Raw genomic sequence first — 21,356 nt, forward strand, 5'->3', positions numbered from 1 at the left:
ACTGTGGGTAGATGTCCAAATCCATCCTCCAAAGCCTGTGTATATGCTCCCCACCCAGAGTCCCTCCTGGGCTCCAGCCAGACATCCGCTATCAGGAGTGTTTGCTACACTACAGTGGCAATCATACCCTCATATAAATGTATCAAATCAATACCTGTACACCTTAAACTCATACAGTCTTTTAAAAGTAGCTGGTTCTCTGAAGCTAGAGAGAAGACTTGATGTCTGTCTGAATGCTCAAATTGCAGGTTCCTATTTGGAGAGTATGTTCAAATAACTTCAGGATCCATTTTATTGGCCTTTTAAAATTCAAAGCATTTTATTTGTAAACTCCGGAAATCTGAAAACAAGACAACCTAGGTTATATAGTTTCCCAAAGAGAGTGTCTGAGGCACCTGCCCACCTCCATCTAAGCTGTTTTCAATCAGGCACCCACCCGTCAAGGCTAGTCTGGGACCACCAATCAGAAGCCATAGACCCCTGTCCACCTGCCTGGTCTCTGTCGTGGATCCCCTTGTCAGAAATAGCAACAGTTAACCCACATGCAGAGCCCTTGCTCTGGCACTCCTACTCTCACCCTCCATGCAGCAAAGGACACCTGCCAAACCCTGCTCCCCCACTGGAAGGACCCTACCCACATGCACATAGGGTGTCCAACCCCAAGGTTTTGTTCCTGTTCTTCAACGTTCCCAAGTCTTCAGCTGCCTGTAACTGGAAGAAGTGTTTGCTACCTGGTAGAAAAGAAATACCTCATACCAGCCCTCATTCATCCCATTATCAAAGTGTCTTGGAGAATCTAAGCCCAGATCCTGCAGGGAGTGTAGAGAGAGCAGCCTCACTCCTCCCCCAACCCCTCCCCATCTCCTGGCTGCCTTGGTCCTGGCCATGTCCCTAGTTCCCAGGTGGTACCCCAACCACCAGAGAGGGAAGAACCAGTCCCATAGGCTCCTCTGGCCCTAAAACACAGAATGATCAAAGACCAGGAAACAGGAAGAACCACCTGAACTCAAAAGAGCTAACATAAAAAACCAGATATCCTGGCAGGAATTTATTTTCCAGGTCGGGGCCAGGTCAAAGGCTGTGTTCAAGATTGTGCCTCTATCAGAGGCAGGCTCCTGAACATCAGTGGTTGGTGGCCAAGGGCTGAGACCCCGCCTGTCCTTGGAGCCATTCACAGCAAGGTCTCTTGGGTGACTCACTGTCCCAAGGTGCTGGTGGGCCCAGCCTGGGACCCACCTCAGCCTGGTATCCTGGTGGCATGTCATTTGGGCTATTTTCATCTGGGGAGTTCTCTGATTGACTTTTACCCTAGGAATGGACCTGGCTTCCCTAAACATGGTGACTAATTGAGGCAGGGGACTGGAAGTAAGAACTGCAGGGGGCCCAGGCCCTGAGCACAGAGGTGTCCCTGGCTGAGCTCCAGGCTAAGGACAGGCACTGTGCCCTGGAGGTGAGGGCATTACAAGAGGCCCAGCAGTGGTGTGGATGGCAAGCAAAGTCCCTGCTCTGGAGAACTGCTAGGGTGAGGTGCAGGGGCTTCTGGAAGTTTTTGCCTTTCAGGCAACTTGCCTAAATGGGCAGGGGTGATGTCTCCATGCACTTCCACCCCAGGACAGACTAGAAGGGAGTTGGGGTGGAATGTGAGTCACCTCCTGGGGTGAAGGTGATGTGAGATTCATGATGTATAGGACTTTTAAATAAATAATGGTATTGAAATGCCAAAGAAGTGTGCCTGTGTGGGTGTGCTCCACAGCAGGGGATGGCAGTCACTGCACCCTGGCACAGGAGTTGTTGCACTCTCCAGCTGGTTGGGTCTCCACAGGGCCACGGTTTAATCTGACTCTCAAACAGTGCTGTGAGGTGGGCAGGGGTCTCCACAGCTGTGAGAAAGTGGGGGGACCTACATAGAGCTGACACTAAGCACCACCTGCACGCCCCGTAGACACTTTACAGGATGCCCTGGCTTCGTCACACTGACACTTTCCATCAGGAGGCAAAGGAGCATTTCCCCCTGATCCCTAAGAACACACTGCTCTGAATCCCACTCCTACAGCCAGAGCACAGCAACCTCTTTGTGCCTCAGTTTCTTAAACTAACAATGGGAATTTAAAGTGAGAACACGTTAAGAAGAAACACACAAAAAAAGTAATAAAATGAGACCACATGCTTGTTTTCCGCTCTCAGCTTGGCACATAATGCGTTTTCAGATTTTGGTGACTTTTTATAGGCCCATATTGGGCACCGTAGCGGGAAGCAGTGACTACGATCTAGTATCTTCCTTAAAAGCTCCGTTAACTTTAGTCAAGGAGCTGGGAAGAAGACCCAAAAGGCGGTTAGCAAAAGCAAGATGGGGAGCAAGGAAGAGGGGGGCTGGCCTGCAAGCCACGGGAAGGGCCTGGTGCTGAGGGACCAGAGCCTCGCCGCGCCTTTCGGATCCCACCTCTCCTTCCGGTACCTGTGGGCGGAGCCCGCCGGCCTGGAGCATCTGCCTTCTCCCCTGCACCCCCACAGGCAGGGCTGGCAGGCCCAGCGGGCGGGAGGGGACTCGGGAATCTCCGAGGGTCCCCCACTTCGCTCCTGCCCCGCCGGGACTACGCAACCGCTGGGAGGGGGCAGCAGCGGGTTTGCCCTTCGGGCGTTGGGCTGCGGGCCCGCGCCGGAGCGGCTGGCGGTGCATCTGCAGGCCGCGCACCTGCGCCCTTTACCAAGCCTGCAGCCGCCCGCCGCCGGGCTGCGCACACCGCACCTGCCTCTCGAAAGCGCACACACCTGCCCCACAGTCTTGCACCGGCCGAGCCCCACCTTCGCACTCCGCGCAGGCGGGGAAGCTCGCCCCACCACCGGCTGCCCACCGCCGGGCTGCCTGTGCCCGGGTGGAGTGGCCTGGACAAGAGGCCCTAGGAGGAGCTTCCAGAGCAGGCTCGTGAGCACAGCACCAGAAACCAGCACCGAGACGGAGAGTCCAGAGAAGACGCGGGCTTTCCAGGCCTGGGCTGGGGGTTCCTGGGAGGTGGCCAGGTGTGGCTGAAGCAGGCCCCATTCCCAGGCTGTCTGGCCACCGTCCCCCATCGAGAGGGGGAGAAGAAGGAGAGAGAGAAACCAGTGTTTAGTTTCAAAAGTTCAGAGGGGGCTGCTGGTCCTTGAAGGAGCTAGCCAGGGCCCAAGGTGAGGTGGTTCCTGGCATTTCAGGGGTGTCCCGTACTCATGCAGCGGTGGACAGCCTCTAGCATAAGGGCCACGCCTCTCGGTATAGATGTGGAGCACTGGACAAGCTCCTTCCTACAATTAGATATCCATGTTCTTCCACACAACTGCAGGTCTTCCACCAAAATTCTCCACCTAGGACACCCCACTGAGCAAAGAACTAGCCCCCAAAAGCACCAAGAGTACCATGAATGCCCCTTCACTTAGGAACCCAAACTCCAAGATCTATGCTTTGGTCTCCCCACAGGGAAAAGGGCAACCTCTAACAGAGTGCCTGGGACACCCTCCCACTTCCATCTAAGCTGTCCAAAGTCAAGCCTCCACTACACCAAGGACCAATCAGAAGTCCATAGACCCCATCCACCTGTAGACCCTAAAGCCAGGGTTTCTGTTATGGACCCCCTTGTCAAGAAACAGCAACAGCTGACCCACATTCAGAGTCCCCAACAGCCCTACCTGCCTGCTCACCCTCCATCCCAGCTTCCTGCACCTGACTGCACACTGGGCAAAAGGCAGTCCAGTCCTGCCCTCAGAAAGCCATTTATGCTGGTCCACCTTCAATATCCAATTCCTGGGTTTTCAAACTGGACACCTCACTTGACCAAGGCAAACCTCAGGCCCACAAGGAGAGCCACTTGCATCTTCGTGCCCAGGCAGACTTCCCGTTCTTGCATTCAGCCTCTGACCCTCCACAAAGCAAAGGACAGCTGCCAAACCCTGCTCACCTACCAGCAGAACCTCACCCACATGCACACTGGGTGTCCAACCCCAAGGTGTCCTTCTGTGTTCCCCAATTAACTGCCTATGGCCACCAGGTGAGGTGGCTGGAAGAGACTGCTATCTGGTAGAAGAAAAACACCTCACGCCAGTCCTCTGGCCCCATCACCTCGGTTTTCCAAGGCTCTAAGCCCAGAAGGTGCAGGGAGTGAGAACAGCCCCCCCCCCACAGCCTTAGTCCCAGTCATGTCCCTAGCTCCCAAATGGTACCCCAACTGCCAAAGAGGGAAGCAGCAGGCCCAGTGTAACAGATAAAAAGCCAGAAAACAGGGCAAGGACAGCCTGCATCCAAAAAAGGGGGGGGGGGGGGCATCTTGAAACAGATACAGGAAATCTGAGGCCACTGGCCCAGGTGAAAATGCAACTTCCAGATCATGGGCCAGGTCAGGGACTCTGAAGGCAGAGGTTGCTGCCTGTCAGAGGCAGGTTCTGAAACATCAGTGGTTAGTGGCCAGATGCTGAGGCCTGGCCAGTGCTTGGAGACATTCACAGCATTGCCCACTGGATGTCTTCCTGTGCCCAGGTGCTGGTGGGCCCATGGCCATCAGACCTTTGGCCTGAAACCAACTTTAGCTTGATATCCTGGTGTAGTCACTTGGGGAGACTTTATTCTAGGCAATTCTCTTTCCCAGAGGGAGCAAAAGATGGCATGCCTCAGAATAGAACCAGGCTGCCCTGATCTGGCACAGATGGGGCAGGTTTGGTAGCTGGAAACAAGTTCTGGAGGAGACCCAGTCCCTGGCTGAGCTCCTCCAGGCTAAGGACAGGCACTGTGCCCTGGGGCAGGAGGTAGAGGCATTACAATAGGACCAGTAGTGGTGCTGGCAGGCTGCAGGCGCAGGCTGTTTGTGCTCTGGAGTTTTCATGGCAAGGTACAGGGCTCCTGGAAGATTGTGACTTATAGACATGCCAAAACGGGCAGGGTTGACATCCCCAAGCATACCCCATCCCAGGACTGCACAGGAGGGGTAGCTGGAGTGGACAGTGGGTCATATTCTAGGGTGAAGGTGGCATGAGCTTCAATGTATACCTGTTTTAAGTAATTGTTGGAATGCAAAGTGTCCCGTGATGGCCAGATGGCAGTCACTGCACCCTGCCACACAAGTCACCCTCTCCAGAGGGTGAGGGATCCACAGGAGTAGAACCCTCAGGGCACATAACCACAGGTGAAAGGTCCATCTGGCACCCACTTGAAAATGGTTACCATGACTCAGACGGCGGGACATTCTGTGGCTTCAGAGCCACATGTATTATCTCTGGTAAGTTGTGAGAAGTTCCAGTTTCCCTGGGTCAAAGTAAAATCACTTTGGATTTTAGTATAACTCTGAAATTGAATTACCTTAAGCCAACAGGCACTTGGAACTCGAAGGTCCCTAGGCTGGGCAAGGATCCTGAGGCAGAGATGGTTTGTTGCATAAACTGGCATGTAGGCCCATGTGCTGCTGACCATGGAACCTGAGTGGAGTGTCGAGGGGGCACTGGGCTGGGAGCCAGCTCTGGACCTGCCATTAGGCCACCTAGCTCAGCCTCTAACCACCTGAGGTCCCCAACCCCTTTCATCCTGCACAGAGGCACTGAGGTCTAGTACAGTGTTTAGAAGCTGGACCAACTGCCCCACAAAGGCACTGATTACCCTGCCCGCAACGGTCACCACACCTCTTGAAAGCAAACAGCCTGTAGAAGTCCAGGCAGAGATGTTTCATATTTAATTCTCCTCAGGACAGTCCAGACTGCAGCCATAAGGCTGGCTCTGCCCAGTCCTCAGGGTTGGGGGGGGTCAAGAACTCAGCCAATGATAAAGGCTTGTCATTTCACCCAGGCAGGCAGGCTGGCTTCTGGGTCACCCTGTCAAACAGGCTGTGCCTCCCTCAGGGGCTGCAGGCTCTGGACATCAGCAGCATGGCCCAAGGTCTGTCCCCTGGAGTCTGGCCTTCAGTGGCCTGGAGTCTGTTGCCGCATCTGTAAGGTGGACCCTGGTCCACCCCACTGGCAGGCAGCTGAGTGGATGGAGGTAAGGGCTGTAAAAGCCCCCTCCCCCCAAGCATGTTTCTCAAGAGGATGTAACTTGTTCATTGTATCCTTGAAACTTGGCACAATGTGGTACAGATAAGATGATCTACTTTCTATAGAAAACTATTTTTATCATAATTATGGTTACTATATTCCACATCACATTATATATATATATGTATATATATCTTGAACACAGCAGGCTACTCAGGCATTTCTGCGATTTTAACTATGGCTCTGTCAAACTCCCAGCTCAACCAACTGCTTTGGGAGTTTTAAGTATATTCTACTGAAGATATGCTCGTCACTTAAACTTCTTTTTGGAAAATAACAGATTAATACAGCTGGTAGTTTTAAGCACTTAGAACTCAACCATCAGGTAATGGTAAGAAGGAAGACTAGTGAACAAAAGGCAAACCCAATATAACATAAATGTGTCTACTTATCATGGAAAAAGATAACTTAAGAAAAAGGTCTACTTTCTATAAACACAATAGAAAAAAAGTATATGCTTTAGTAACCAACCTGAACTAACTCTATATAGTATCCTAGTACTTACGGTTACATGACCAAAAGGTTAAGACAGTGCAGTCTATGTAATGTGCTTACACCTCAGCTGAGAAAGCCAGTATTTAACCATACAGATCTTATTTGCATCATTTGGCTTAACATCTCTCCAACTAAGAGACCTTTCATTAGGAGGCATTATTTCAGAGAAATGAACTTTTAAAACGCGTAGCTCTTAAATTCTTAACTGTGTAGTTCAGCTATTATTATGTAGGCACAACATGTCTCTATTTTCAGAGTAAAAAATCCACCACAATCTAGTTATAGTCAGGTCTTTATTTAAAAATCTCATCTGCCAACTTAGCGTTTTCCACCAACACGGGGAGCAGAAACCTTCACAGGCTTCACAATCTTTTGCTTAGGTGCTGCCTTTGTGGGAGCCTGTAAAAAGATATTGTGTGGTATTATTCCATGCAACTTTCTTTTTAATCACCCCTCTCTTATGTTCAATGTGGGATACTTAATTGTATCCCAACAAAAAGAGGACATTATTTTTGTTAGTCATATAGGACCAATATTAATGACCCCGTTTTTTTTGTTTTTACTATAGTTATTTAAATTGGTAACATTGAGAAAAGCTGTGTAAACTCTATTATTGAAAACTTTTCTGTTAATTTAAAATTTCAAAATAAACTTTAAGAAACAAAATACCCAGAAACCAGTTATGAACATCATTTCCATTAGAGCCTTGCACTGAATTCTTTAAAAACTTGAAACTCTTTTATTCACCACAATTTGGATTAAAAGTTTTCCCACTGTTTTAAATAAGGAATCCAAGACAATCCCACAATTACCTTAGCAGCAGCCATTGCTGTCTTTTTAGATGCTTGCTTAGCCTTTTTTGCTTCCTTGGCAGCCCTGTAGGGTTAAAAATAACTTAAGACAAAGTGCTTTACTCCTTAAGGATACAGCTTTTTAACAAGGAGCTAGACTGTTTTGGAAAAGTAGAATTATCATACTCCTTCCCCATCCCCAATTATTGTTAGGATAAATCCAAAGGGGTTGTCAATATTATTAACCACCAAGTCAGTTTTACATTTTTAGAAATTGTACAGCAGCATTCATTGCATGTAGAAATTTCAACAAATCACTTAGACTGTATTATAAACTTCTGATTATTAAACTTAAATAATGCTCAAAGCTAAGGCTTCCTCACCTGATAGCTTGTTCTCTTTGAGCTTTCCTAACTTCAGGTTTCTGGTTCCTCTTCGCCATTATATCAGCAAGAGAGGCACCAGTGATGGCCCTTTGGAATTTGACTGCGCGGCGGGTTCTTTTCTTTTGAATTTCTTCCTACAAAACAAAAAGATGGGGAGGACACTTATGAACCTTGCTTTATGAATCTGGGTGAGAAATAAATTGTCTGAGGCAGGGGAAATGAAGTTTTTTAAGATTAGTATTTGTCCTAGTCTGTTTGGACTGCTGTAACAAAATACTAGACTGAGAGGCTTATAAACAACAGAAATTTATTCCTTACGGTTCTGGAGGCTGGAAGTCAGGGTACCAGCATTATTAGGTGAGGACTCTCTTCCTGCTACAGCTATATACCACGTGTTGGAAGGAAGGGAGAGGAGCTCTTTCCTGGACCTTTTTATTAAGGATAGGTTAAATCATCTATTACAAATCTTGGCCATTTTTTTACTACAAAAAGTGAAACTCTAAGGAAGTTAACTGGATAGTACTTTAAAAGTAATTAACAGGCCCATCCATTTACATTAGAGAATTTACTTTAATGTAAATTAAACAACTCACCTACTTTGTTTTTCAAAGTACTGTCACTGGGTGAAATAGTCAAATTAGAAAATCATATGAGAAAGCCACCATGTGTTAGGGGATGTCTGGGAATCAAGACAGAGTACAATTCAAACATTTGCTGCAGATTCTATTTTAAAGACCTATACTATAGTGCTTAGGAGGAAAAAGATCTTGCAGTGTGCCTCTAAATCCAAGAAAAATTAAAATAGACTTGAAGAACTGTTTATCAAGGCAGGGAGACATAAATATCTTTAAATTTTTTAACAGAACACATGGAAAAAACAGGGAACATCTGTCGTTAACTAACTTTTTACCGAGATGAAATTATTGAAAATTCTACTTTGCTTGTTTACATTTTAAAAATATTTTTCTTATTGTGGTAAAATACACATAACATCAAGCTGATCATCCTAAAACATTTTTTAGTGTAAAATTCAGTGGCATTAAGTACACCCACAATTATGTGCAACAACCACTATTAATCTCCAGAACTTTTTCATTATCCCAAACAAATTGCACCCATTAAATAATAGCTCCCCCCGCACTCAACCTCTATTTTTTGTCTTTATGAATTTGCCTACTTTAGGTACCTCATAAAAGTGGAATCACATGAGCTGGCAGCTTTTTAAGGCTGAATATTCCATTGTATGTATATACCACATTTTGTTATTCACAAATCCACTGATGGGACATTTGGGTTGCTTCCACCTTTTGGCTATTGTGGATAACAGTGTTATAAACATCAGTGTACAAGGTGCCTGGGTAAGTTCCTGCTTAAAATTCTCTTGGGTATATACTTAGAAATGGACTTGCTGGATGTTGCCAAACTGTTTTCCACAGTGCCTGTGCCATCTTACACCAACAATGCACAAGGTTTCCAATTTCTCCACAACCCTCACCAACATGCAATTTTCCACCTTTAAACAAATTTCTCCTTCCTCTGAACTCCCATAATACCGAGTAATGTCTTTCACCCAAGAGATGCTTACTAAATATTCACAAGCCTAAATATTCCTAGTTTCCTGCATCCTAATGCTACTGCCATGGCACTCAAACCTTTTTTCAAAAATCTCCATCAAGTAAAAGAGCACTTCAAAAAACACACCCAGTTTTGAGAAGTCAGTGGAGTCTTGAAAACTCCACTGAAACTCCACTGATACCTATGTTAGGAATAATCCTATAAATATAATAAAAACCAAGACACCATAATAATTACTTAGTTTTCATTTACTGTAACACCTTCAAGTCTTCCAAGGTGCCCCTATAACCCAAATATGCTTAATGTAATTTACCTGACTTTGGCAAAGGGATGCTTTCAAATTTCAACCTGGCATTTACTGTGAGAATAAGATGATTAATCGTTTTCGCTTCACTGTTTGATGACTTGCAGTTTAAGAGCACTTTCACATACTGTCCCATCAGGTGTTTTTACAGAGCAGCATCTGATGATCAGAGTTTAACAAACTTGAGAGCGAGCCCCAAGACATCAAAGCTCATTTCACTTACCGACTGTCCCTTTTTGTGCTTTCTTCTGTAGAGGACAGTCCAGTTTATCTGTCGAGGATTCCTCTTGGAAAGGAATGCCGACTCGCATTTTGCATTAAGAAATTGGAAAACCTGTCGCGACAAATTCAAAGCATGAAAGTTATTTACTCAACTATACAAAGTAGAAAAAGGCTGAGCTTGAAATCCTCAACCAACTAATTCATAGTTCTGTACTCTCATTTTACTAAACTGAGGCCCACAGAAACCAAACGGCTCGTGTTACTCGGCTGGCCGGTAACTAACCGGGTGGCACCACGAGTATCTTTGCATTTGGTCCCGTCTTTTAAGAGCCAGACCAAATGCAACTCCCGCCGCAGGGGAGGGCGGGGCGTCACATTCTGGGAGGCATCTACTTCCGGTCCCTCCCGGCATTCCCAGCGGTCCTGTGTTAATAAACTAGCTAGCATTTATGGCCAATTTCCCTCACACCGAGACATTCAAGTTACACAAACTCCTGATTTCCGACCTAATTCACACTAGATCAAAGCTCAAAAACGGTTCACTTAGAGGCTTCTGATCCCGACAGCCACCGCACATAGGGTCCCTGACAGGGACCAAGAAGGATGCGGTAAACGAACCCGAATTAGACCCGTCATTCCTCTTAGGAACACACATCGCGTTTAGCCGACGCGGCCTCTCACCTTCCCGTCGGTCCTGGCGTAGCGCCTCCCGTGTCCGGGATAGATCTTGTAGCCACTGAAACTGCACAGCTCGACCCTGTAACGACAGTGAAAGCCCATTAGAGAGGCTGTCTAGGGCAAGGCCAAGCCATGTGCGGGACGCCGGAGAGGCCATCTGCCCGCGATGGAAAAGGATTGGGATTCAAGGCTCTTGCTTACTTCATGGCTGCAGCTGCCGGAAAGGATGAAAGATGGTGAAGAGGCGCAGAGGATCATGGGAAGAGACCTTATAACCTCGGGAGTGCAATCTCCTCCCCATTTCCCTTCGGTAACGCGGGCGCTCGGCGATGACGTCACTCTCGCCCGCGACAGATTTGCGTTTTCGGAGCAGCCGCCCTCCTTCTGAGGAATTCTGCCGGAGGCGCGGAAGCTCTGGGGTTTGCGGGGTAGCGACGGCCACACAGGGCGGCTGGCGGTGGGTCTCGGAGTCATTTTCTTCCACAGTCAAGTGTCCTAGAGCCGTCATCTTGCTGCAGGAACGTGAACCCTCCCTCTTTTATTTTAGTGACCCACAAACGAATACCCCGCAGGTAAACCTTTTTTGCTCTCCGCGTTGGCCCGTTTCCGCAGTCAACCACATTACATTTTAATAGTTTTGCAATATGCAAAAAAGTAATGGCATCCGTACTGCCTCCCAGCCGTGCGAGTCCAGTTGTGCGTGACGGCGCTTTGCGTTGATGGTGATGTACAGTCGTTGAGCGCTCTGTGCCAGGACGTCTGCTAAAGCGTTTACATGCGTTAGTTCGTTCCGTTTACTAAGCCCTTGGTAAGTAGGCGCCAGAGCCCCTCAAAATGACGGCTGCCGTCGGGGAAGAGCTAGGGTGGGAGGCCCAGGGGCCCATGGCTGCGCAGAGAGGCGAGCCCTTCCTGGAGGCCGGAACCGGGAGGCCCGGCCAGCCCCGGGAGGTCGGTGCCGCAGCCTCTCGAGCCCTCCTGCAATGCTGGACTCTGCGGCATCTGTGACGGATGGGGCGTGGCAAGCGGCAGTGCTGGGAAACATGCAATGATTGGTTTATGCCGTCTGCATAAGCAGCTTACCCCTAAAAACATTCTGTAAGTAGGTGCGTGAAGACGTTTGGAAAGTCCAGTGAGGTGGCTGATTAATGCTAAGAAAGCGGTACAGTTATGGTGGAATAGTCTCAAGAATGACTTACCAGAAATTTGAATGGAATTGAAAAGCAAAGAGGAAGAATTTGCCAGCCTGGCTAACTCTGACCAGCTGTTGAAAATACCTGGTATACTTTGGGAAGAAATTGTGTAAATAGACTTAGGCAGTTGAATGCCTCAAGCATCCATGAACTTCATCAACTCTGCGTTCATCCCACTCTCTTTGTTTTAAGTCACTGCTGATTAAAGATTTGATCATTAAAAAAAAATTTAAAAATCCCACCCAGGAATAGTCAGTCCTGGCTTCTACAAACTCCCAAACAGGGCTGGATGTGTGTAGAGGGTGGAGCCAAGATTTACCTGCAGGAGTCTGGTTCTGTTTGCTCCACAGAACCCCAGCATTTATAGTTTCTTTCCAGGCACTTTACAAAGATTTTGTTTTATTAGCCTCCAAAGTTATGTTTGGCTGAAGTAGCTCTGTGGAGGAAAACTAGGTATTAAGGACTTTAGCCCTTTTACTCTTGAGCTGACATTTCATGGCTCTTTGTAACACATTATGTGTGTCACACCTCAAACCAAACACTCCTAGAATAAGAAGAAATGATAAAGTCCTAAAAGCATTTTACGTAGCAGCATAAAGCACAAGCTTACAACACTGTCCATAAATTTTTGCTAACTCTATCCTTACACTATCTTTTATAGGCAAAAGGCCCAGTTGTATTCCATTCCCTTTATTTATGGAGCATTTCTGAACCAAAGTTGGTGCTCTGCTCAGCTCTATATACCTCCTGAGAGCAGAGCATTCTTCCCTTCACTGCTTCATCTTTAAACATACTTCATTTGCTGTATTTAATTCCTGTGGTTGCTATTACTAATTACTACAAAATTAGTAGCTTAAAAAATTGGAAATGTATTCTCTTTCAGTATGGAGGCCAGAGGTTTAAAATCAGTATCGCTGGACTGAAATCCAGGCCTCTGCTCCCTCCAGAGGCCCTGGGTCAGAATGTTCCTTTTTGTTCCAGTTTCCACCCAGACAAACCCTCTTGAATTCTGAACCCATAGAGCCTGTGAGATCATAAGTGTTTATTGCTTTAAACCACTATGTTTGGGAAATAATTTGTTAACATAGCAATAGATAATACAGAAGGTTAAGGCAGTTGTGAAAATGGGAACTTAGTGAATAGTAGTATCATTTGTCTTAAGAAGACAGATACAAGGAAGGAGCATGTTTGTTGGGGAAAGGGTCAGTTTTGTAAAGACCATTTTGAGATGCCATATGACCATTAAGGTAGAACTGTGTAGTGGAAGTTAAGATCAGAGGAGTTTAGAATTGGATATATTTTTTGAGTCATGTACCTATAGTGGTAAATAGTGGAATATGTGGGATAACATCACCAGTCACAGCCTGGCTTATCTGAAAGCATTTACTGACACAGAATTTAGGGTGCAAGATATTTATTAGGGATCAAGTCCTGTGAAAGAAAGGGGGAGAAAGCAGTATTAGGCAGAAGAAGGTAAATACATTGCTGGCCCAACTAAACCTCAGCCCTGCTAGGAGCTCTGGAACGATTACTGCCTGTCAGACTATAATATGTTGGGCTAAATGATCAATCCTCTATGTACCCCCCATGTTGCTTAGTCACCAGATGTGAGCTGCCCCAGTCATGATCTAAGGGAGGTGGTTCTCAGCAGCTGAGCCAGATCCTAGTGACAGCTGGAGGATGCTGCTGCCACGATGCCTATTTTTAGGCAGCAAGCCCTCACTTGAAGAGGGATCTAGATAGTCCATCTCTATGTTTACCACCCCTAGAAACCAAGTAAGTACATTCAGAGTGTTTTCTTACAATAACTTTCTTTTCTCAGGTGTAGGAGGGATCTTGCCTTTTTAATAATCTCACCAGACTTCTCAGCAGGCTGGTGAATCCCAAGATTCTCCGGCATTGACTTCAAGGAGGGCTTTGAAAGCAATGCCCAGTAACTAGGTTAGAAAAATTACTAGGTTTAAAAATTATACAGCATTAAAAATTATGAAACTTTCTTTAAAATTATGAAGCATTATTAAAATTAAAAATCGTGAAGTATTCTTAAAAATTATGAAGCATTCTTTTAAAAACAATACATTTAATCAAGTCTTCATGATACCATTATAATTAACCTAGTTATTAATAACAGGAAAGAAGCAAAGGGAAGATAGATGCATGCCCAGTAAAGCTGGGTGGACTAGCTAAGGTACTTGCCTGTCAATCACACCAGGGAAACAGGTCATTGGTCAGAAAGGGTGTGGCCACTGCAAGGGTGTGAAATTTGGGATCTATAATCCCCTGAACAAAGGAGTTCGCTGTCTTGGTCTCTCTTGGTTCCTCTTGGCATGTTGCCCTTAACTCCTGACTTTCAGGGCTTTCTCGCTTTTGCTTCCTGGCGTTTGCTCACGTGGCCATGTTGACCTCCACACAAAACAGACTAATGGACTGTAACTAGCCTGATGCTGAACTGGATCTGGCTGCAACATGGAACGGAAACTCTGGACACTGCCTTTGCTTTTAGCTCTACTGAACCCCCAACTACACTTCTATGACTGGAATGGGACTCTGGGAACCCAGGGATGTAATTCCATGCAAATAAAAATCATCCTCCCTTGTGAGTCTCAGAAAACTCTTTTTTCTCAAGATATCATAAGGACTCCACCCCCAGCACTCAGTGGGGAAAGGGACACCCCAATTTCCCCAATAACATATCTAACTACCAATTACGTGAAATATAGGGGACAGAGGGACATGTGAAATGTCTCCTCAGGGTTGCAGTCTGCAAGACTTAATTTGTTCAATAGCCTGTAAGTGGAGAGAGGGACAGAGAGACAGAGTACTTATGGATAGGACTAGCTGCATAACTAATTTTTAGGCCCCGGTGTAATTTTCAGGATCCCTAGTGTGGGGCCCTTTTTACCCAGAGCAGGAAAAGTATGCTGTTAAAGGTACTAAAATATTAATCTATTTCCTTTTTTCTGCAATCTGTATCTTGACCTTTAACAGTATTTTTTTCATTTGCTAGTACGAGTGGGGAAGAGAGGTTAGCAATCTCCTTTCACCATCATCCTGGCCCAACCTGCAGCAAACTGGCAATACCTTGGGATGTGGGTAAGCATCGAGCTGCTGGCGGAATGCACAGTGGTGCTGCCAGCTTTGGAGAGAGAGGGAGAGGCGGACGCTGGCTTCAGTGGACTGCAGAACCCAAGGCTCTCTAGGACCTGTCCCTAGAAAGCGAGGAGGCCCCAGGAAGTAGGCCCACAGGGGAGCTGAGGCTCCAAGCCCCAAGCGTGTGCTATCCTGTCCCACTGTACTTCACTTTCAAATCACAGATTCAAAGGTACAATGATTAAGACTTTGAAGATAGCGACTATAGAGCATTAAACCTCAAGTATGGGGTGCTCCTGAGCGCAGGGCCCTGTGTGAATACACTGGTTGCACAACTTTAAGCTGACAATAGATGAAAAGAATTTAAGAGCCCCCTCAACCAATTGCAATGTATGGGTCTTATTTGAGGTCTGATTTGAACAAGCTAGACAGGCAATGGGGTAATTTGAATAAAGACTGAATTTTTTACTATGTTCACATGTAATGTTAATCCTTTAGGTGTTATCATTAAACTGTGGTTATGTTAAATTTTTAAAAGTTTACCTTTTCATCCCTGGTTGGTGTGGCTCAGTTGGAGCGTCATGCATGCACCGAGGAGTTGCAGGTTGGATTCCCAGTCAGGGCGCATACCCAGGTTGGGGCAGTCAGGTGCATACAGGAGGCAACCGATTGATGTTTGTCTCGCACATCAGTGTTTCTCTCTCCTTCTCCCTTCTCTCAAATCAATGAAAGCATGTTTTGAAGGGCGAAAAAAAAGTTTACCTTTCCAGATACATACTAAATTTAAAAAATATATATATCTTTATTGATTAGAGAGACAGGAAGGGAGCAGGAGAGAGAAACAGAGTTGAAACATCAATGATGAGAGAGTCATTGATTGGCTGCCTCTCGCACACCCTCCGACTGGGGATTGAGCCTGCAACCCTGGCATGTGCTCTGATCAGGAATCAAACCACGAGCTCCTGGATCCTAGGTTGATGCTCAACTGCTGAGCCACGCCCAGCTGGGCCATACTAAATATTTACAGATGAAACAGCAGGATGGCTGGCATTTGCCTTAAAATAATGTGAGGACCCGGGCAGCGTGGCTCGGTGGTTAAACATCAACATATGAACCGGGAGGTCATGGTTCGATTCCCAGTCAGGGCACATGCTGCATTGCAGCTCGATCCCCAGTAAGGGGTGTGCAGGAGGCAGTCAATCAGTGACTCTCTCATCATTGATGTTTCTATCTCTCCCTCTCCCTTCCTCTCTCTGAAATCAATAAAAACATATTTAAAAAAATAATAATGTGAGGGAACGTCCAGTAGGTAAGTGCATGGATGAAAAAGTGATTGACCAGCAGTGGATAATAGTTGAAGCTGGGCCTTGGGTAGAGGAGGAGTCTCCATATTGTGATGTACTCTTTTAATTACTTTCCTGTGGTAAAAAGTTTCAAACAATGATAATCTGCTTTGGATGAAAGATTTAAGTCCCTCAATTCATTCCTGAAAAATAGGAAAAGTAAGCACCACCTGTATTATAATGTAATTTTAAAAATTTAAAGAAAAAACCCACAAAAAAAAACTTCATACTGGAATGTTTATAGCATCTTTATTCATAATAGCTACAGGAAACAGTCTAGGTGCCCCATCAATAGGTGAATATATAAGCAATCTATAACATATATACTTATACAGTGGACTACTACTCGGGAATAAAATGGAATGAATTATTGGTTTTACACATCAACATGAGTTCCAAAACCATTACGTGAAGTGAAAGAAGCCTTACCAAAAAAGTCTATACTGTATGACTCCATATATATCAAGTTCTACACTGTGCACAACTACTCTGTGGTGGAAAATGGAAAATCAGAACAGTGGCTGCTTCTGGGTGGGAGAGGAAGGATTGAATGGGGTGGGGTATAAGGGGACTTTCTGTGTTAATGGCAATGTTCTATATTTTTATGGATTTAGGATTAATTACACAGTTTGTCAAAATTCATGAAATGTTCATGTAAGATTTGAGCATTTCACTGTATATAAATTTTACTTTAAAAGAAAGGAAATTGTGAGTAAATATTGAGCAGTAGTTAATAAAACACTTGCTTAAATATATGGGGGGAGGTGAACTGATACCTCAAAAAACAAGATGGGTGAAGGGATAGATAGATAAGTGGAAGATAAAACAAGCGTAACAAATGTTGATAAAAGAAAGTGAGGAGTTTATGGGTGTTCATTATAATAGTCTTTCAAATTTTCTGTAGGGAATTTTTTCATAACAAAATTTTGGAACGATAAAGGGAGCCATCTTCTGGAAGAAATTGGTATTACTGATGGGCTGAAAAAGGTAAGAAGAAGGAAGCGTGCAAGCAGTAAATATTTTAGGCTTTATGGGCTAAGAGGCAAAATTATATAAGATATTATATAGGTATTTATATAGCAAGAGATAGAACCAATTTCCAAGTTCTCATTGATGAAATTTAAAATATAATAATAATATTGAGTACAAGTGTTTGTAAAACAGGTCTACTAAAGAGAAGAATGAAATTCTTTTTGGAAAGGTGGGTAACATTTCTCTTAATTAGGGTGCACAGTTTATCCCCTAGCACCAAAATCAATTGCAGATGTTCACCTGTTAATCCTGATCTGTAATGAGAATTTACACATTTAATCTTTTACCCAAATTTAGTCTTTTCAAAAAACATGTCTTTATTGATTGCAGAGAGATGAAGGGAGAGGGGGAGAGAGATAGAGATAGAAACATCAATGATGAGAAAGTCATTGATCAGCTGCCTCCTGCACACCCCACACTGGGGATTGAGCCCACAACCCTGGTATGTGCCCTGACTGGGAATCAAACTACGATCTGAATCATAGGTCGATGCTCAACCACTAAGCCACACCAGCTGGGCCCAAATTTAGTCTTTTCACCCAGATAAATGCTGCCCAGTACTGAGATCAATCCAAGGGCAGGTGATTTAAATTGAGCATTTTAATCCCTTGGAAGAAAATTATAGAATTATATTAGATTATTCTCTGGACATTTTCCTTTTAGCATGTGAGATCCAATAATTTTTTATTTGAAGTTAAGTGAAAGCTGCTCAATGGCGCAACTAAATGGGTCTTGAAATATGAAAATTTCCTTTGTATTTGCATTGAGATCTCTTTGAAATACTGCTAAAATTGGAGTTTCAGCTTGAAAAATATAACGACTGCAAATTTGTGTGAGAATGTTTTTATTGTTAAAATGACTTTACCACAGAGTAAATTTTGCATGTAAGCTCTGTGTTGTCTTGTAAGTTTAGGTTGAGTTCATTAAGAAGAATCATTGAATGATCACAATTAGCAGATTAGCAAAAATAAATTCTAAAGCCACCCAGTCAGTGTTCCATAATAGTGGTTAAGGGAGGTTCTTCTCAGGAAAAAACTTCAGTCTTGCCCAGGCCGATTTTGCTCAGTGGTTAGAATGTTGTCCCACAGACTGAAGGGTCCCGGGTTCAATTTCAGCTAAGGACACGTACCTCGGTTGCAGGCTCGATCCCCGGCCCGGTTGGTGAGCATGGGAGAAGCAGCCAATCAGTGTGTCTCTCACATCGATGTTTTCTCTCTCTTGCACTCTCTTTGAAAAGCAATAGAAAAATTATCCTCAGGTGAGGATTAAAAAAAGCAAAACAAAAAACAAAAAAAACTTCAGTCTTGGCCCTGAGCTAAAAAACAAAACGTTACCACTGGTAAGTCATCAATCGCTGTGTATGCAGTAGGACAAGTCGGGATATTTAGCTGCTAATTCTGGCTCAGATATGTGGAGTGACAATAGTTACGTCCATGAGAGCAAATGAAGTTTATTGTTGACACTGCTGGTTCAGTGACACAGGGTAGATTCAGATGTTCTCCACAAACTACCTGTTGATTGATAATACAGTACAGTGATGTGATAACCATAGGATTTAAACTCCTTACATTTTCACAAGTGGAAATCCGTCAAAATAAGCCTGTTTTTGCTTACCTAAGCTGTAACATATCATAGCTGATTTCACCTTAGTTGTGTTGATAAGAGTTTTCTCAACTTTTTAAATATTTTCACCTGTTGCATGCAGCCAGTTCGAAGAGGCTAATTCTTCAGTCACTCCAAACATTGACTCTTTGAATAAATAGCCACAGATGAGCAGTATCAATAACACCTGTCAGCTTATTAAGCGCCAAGGAAAACCACTCAAAATAATTTGCCTTCACTAAATCATTTAAATTGACTATTGATGTTGTTCCCAGTGGCCTCAACACTTTAAGCAGCTGTTCACACCCAAATGATATCGTTATAATTAGCTACTTATTAATAATAGGAAAGGACCAAAGGGAAGGCCACACATTATAGGCATGTTACTTGGCAGCTTCACCAGGAAGCTGCAGCTTCACACTCCCCAGGGAACCATCAGCCTATTCCCTGCAAAACATTGGGGGAAGGGGACTGCACAAAAGGAAGATAGATGCATGCCCAGTAAGGTTGGAGTGACATAGGGAAGGTAATTGTCAATCACACGTGGGGAACCATTGATTGGCCAGAATGGGCGTGGCAACTGCAAAACATGAAAATCTGGGAATACACAATCCCCTAAACAAAGCAGTGATCTTTCTCTTGGCTCCTTGCTTGTGCTTAGTTAGCTTCCTTGCATTCGCTCATGTTTCCTCCATAGCCATGTGGACCCCACACGCAATGGACTGGTGGACTGCAGTGGGAAACACAAGCTAGGCTAGCCTGATGCTGGACTGGACCCAGCTCCAATGTGGAAAGGAAACGATGCTGGCTCTGATTTGAGCACCAGTTAACATTTCTATGACTGGACTAAGGGAAATGAGGCTTTAGAAACCCAGGGGTGTAATTCCACGAAAATAAAGTGTTAGATGGGCCAGGTACAGAAACCAAGGTACAGAAATCTGGGTACAGAGACTTACCAGGGCAGGAACCTATGGATGCCCAGCAAGGAGCAAAACTGGAAAAACAAGAACCTTGTCCTAGGGTAACCTCTCCTTCATAGCATATTGTTGGACATGCAGTTTAGACCCCCTGAGCTTTCCTCCTTAGAGATGACATCTAGGCCTCAGTTGTATTTCAGCTCCAGGCCCAGAAAAGCACTGAAACCAGACAAGCGGCCCTGTGGCTGCCTCAGGACCAGCTGCATTGACTAATGACTTCCTGCCTTGGCACCAGCCTGAAAGAGCACACCTGGAAAGCTGATGAATATTCTATTGAGACCCTCCCCTGAGACCTCCCCTAAGATTCCTGCCTGCAAGAGAGATAAATACGCTCAGGACAAAGGACCCTGGGAGCACTTCACCCCCCAGGGGAGCACGCCAGTGCCATCTCCTTCCTCCGTCTTCCCTCCAAGGGGACCCCACGAGACTTGCAACCAGGGGAGCAATGGGCAGCAGCTGCTCATCCCAGGCTGACCCCCTGAACCTGTCTCCAAGGCCCCCTTTCTCTGTCCGGCTTCTCAGCGAGCCAGAGCAGCCCGGCCTAGGTTCTCCTGTTGCTTCCTCTAAGCTCTTTCTCGTTTCACTGTCCCAGGTATATTTTTGCTGCCATCATGGACCCAATACCCTTTGGCTCAGTGCTGTGTAGCCCTTCCTTTTGGATCTCCCCACCCCCTTTTAATAAATTTAATTTTTCTTTATTCACCCGTCTGAGATGTCTGTTTAGCCTGTCCGCACACGGCCACCACCGACCCTAGCCTTTCATAAAGCTTTCTATTACATCTCCTCCCGTGGAAATGCTCGTCCCAGCGGTAACCCAAGAACCCCACTTCCACGAGCAACTGGAGGAGACGAGGCCCCCTCCTATCCTGGCCGAGGGTCTTAAACAGGTTTGTTTTTTTCCGATTACATTTCTTAAGCTCCTGCAATGAATCATCATTTAACCCACATGGCTAACAAATAAGCCACTTGGAAGCTTACTATGGCTGCAGCCTCAGTTCCTTCCTTTTTTCCAGTTCTTATTTTGCGAGGAAGTTTTACTGTGGTGAGATATTCCATTTAATTTTTATAACTTTTCTGACTGTTCTCTGTGACTTGCGGATACTGTGAAAACCTCCTGGTCGGGTAAAACACCTACTGTGTTCTTGTAGCGCAGACACGGGCTCAGAGCCTGACGAACACGCTGCTTTGCCGTCGGGTTTGATAAAGAAACAACCCACCTTTCATTGTATATTAAGGATGGACTATCTGAAGTCCACTTTCTTCTTTTTGTTTTGACATGACAGGTATATGCTGGTAATAAAGACAATGAGTGTGAGGGGAGGGTGCTGTGCGCGGCCCGCGTGCCGCCGGTGACACTGTGACGGAGCTGTGGGGAGAGTGCCACACGCGGGCTCGGTCCCGAGCGCCCTGGGGCTGCCGAGTAAAAGGCCACAGACAGTAAATAAGTACGGCTGTATTCCAGTAGTTTTATGCAGGCACACTCAAATTTGAATTGCATATCATTTATTTGACTTTTCCCCCCAGTCACTTAAAACGTAAAAACCATGGTTAGCTGCAGGCTGTAGGAAAGCGGGGGACGGGCTGGTTTGGGCCCACAGGCCACAGTCCCCCGAGCCCTGCAGGAGA

At 45.5% G+C, this 21,356-nt stretch overlaps 1 protein-coding gene and 1 long non-coding RNA gene across 2 annotated transcripts in view; one reads left to right on the forward strand and one right to left on the reverse strand.

Moving 5' to 3' along the window:
• Window positions 1–6,814: 6,814 nt before the first annotated feature.
• RPL24 (ribosomal protein L24) lies at window positions 6,815–11,185 on the reverse strand. The gene is made up of 6 exons (XM_081137602.1): window positions 10,698–11,185; window positions 10,500–10,575; window positions 9,820–9,930; window positions 7,715–7,851; window positions 7,353–7,416; window positions 6,815–6,939 (listed from the first exon to the last, which is right to left on the reverse strand). Exons 1-6 carry the CDS (start codon window positions 10,700–10,702, stop codon window positions 6,859–6,861), a joined length of 474 nt encoding a protein of 157 aa, XP_080993728.1. The 5' UTR covers window positions 10,703–11,185; the 3' UTR covers window positions 6,815–6,858.
• Window positions 10,875–21,356, forward strand: part of LOC308557281 — a 29,729-nt gene continuing 19,247 nt past the window's right edge. Inside the window, exons 1-2 of the long non-coding RNA XR_013998811.1 lie at window positions 10,875–11,068; window positions 17,024–17,106. This is a non-coding gene — a long non-coding RNA (uncharacterized lncRNA). The remainder of the gene's footprint in view (window positions 11,069–17,023; window positions 17,107–21,356) is intronic.

This window comes from Miniopterus schreibersii, assembly GCF_964146895.1.
Source record: "Miniopterus schreibersii genome assembly, chromosome: 5".
NCBI lineage: Eukaryota > Metazoa > Chordata > Mammalia > Chiroptera > Miniopteridae > Miniopterus > Miniopterus schreibersii.

Coding starts and splice junctions, on each gene's coding strand:
- RPL24 (XM_081137602.1), bottom strand. Junction 9,931..10,499: donor ACGCCAGGACCGACGGGAAG/GTGAGAGGCCGC, acceptor TTGTCGCGACAG/GTTTTCCAATTTCTTAATGC. Junction 7,852..9,819: donor AGCACAAAAAGGGACAGTCG/GTAAGTGAAATG, acceptor TTTGTTTTGTAG/GAAGAAATTCAAAAGAAAAG.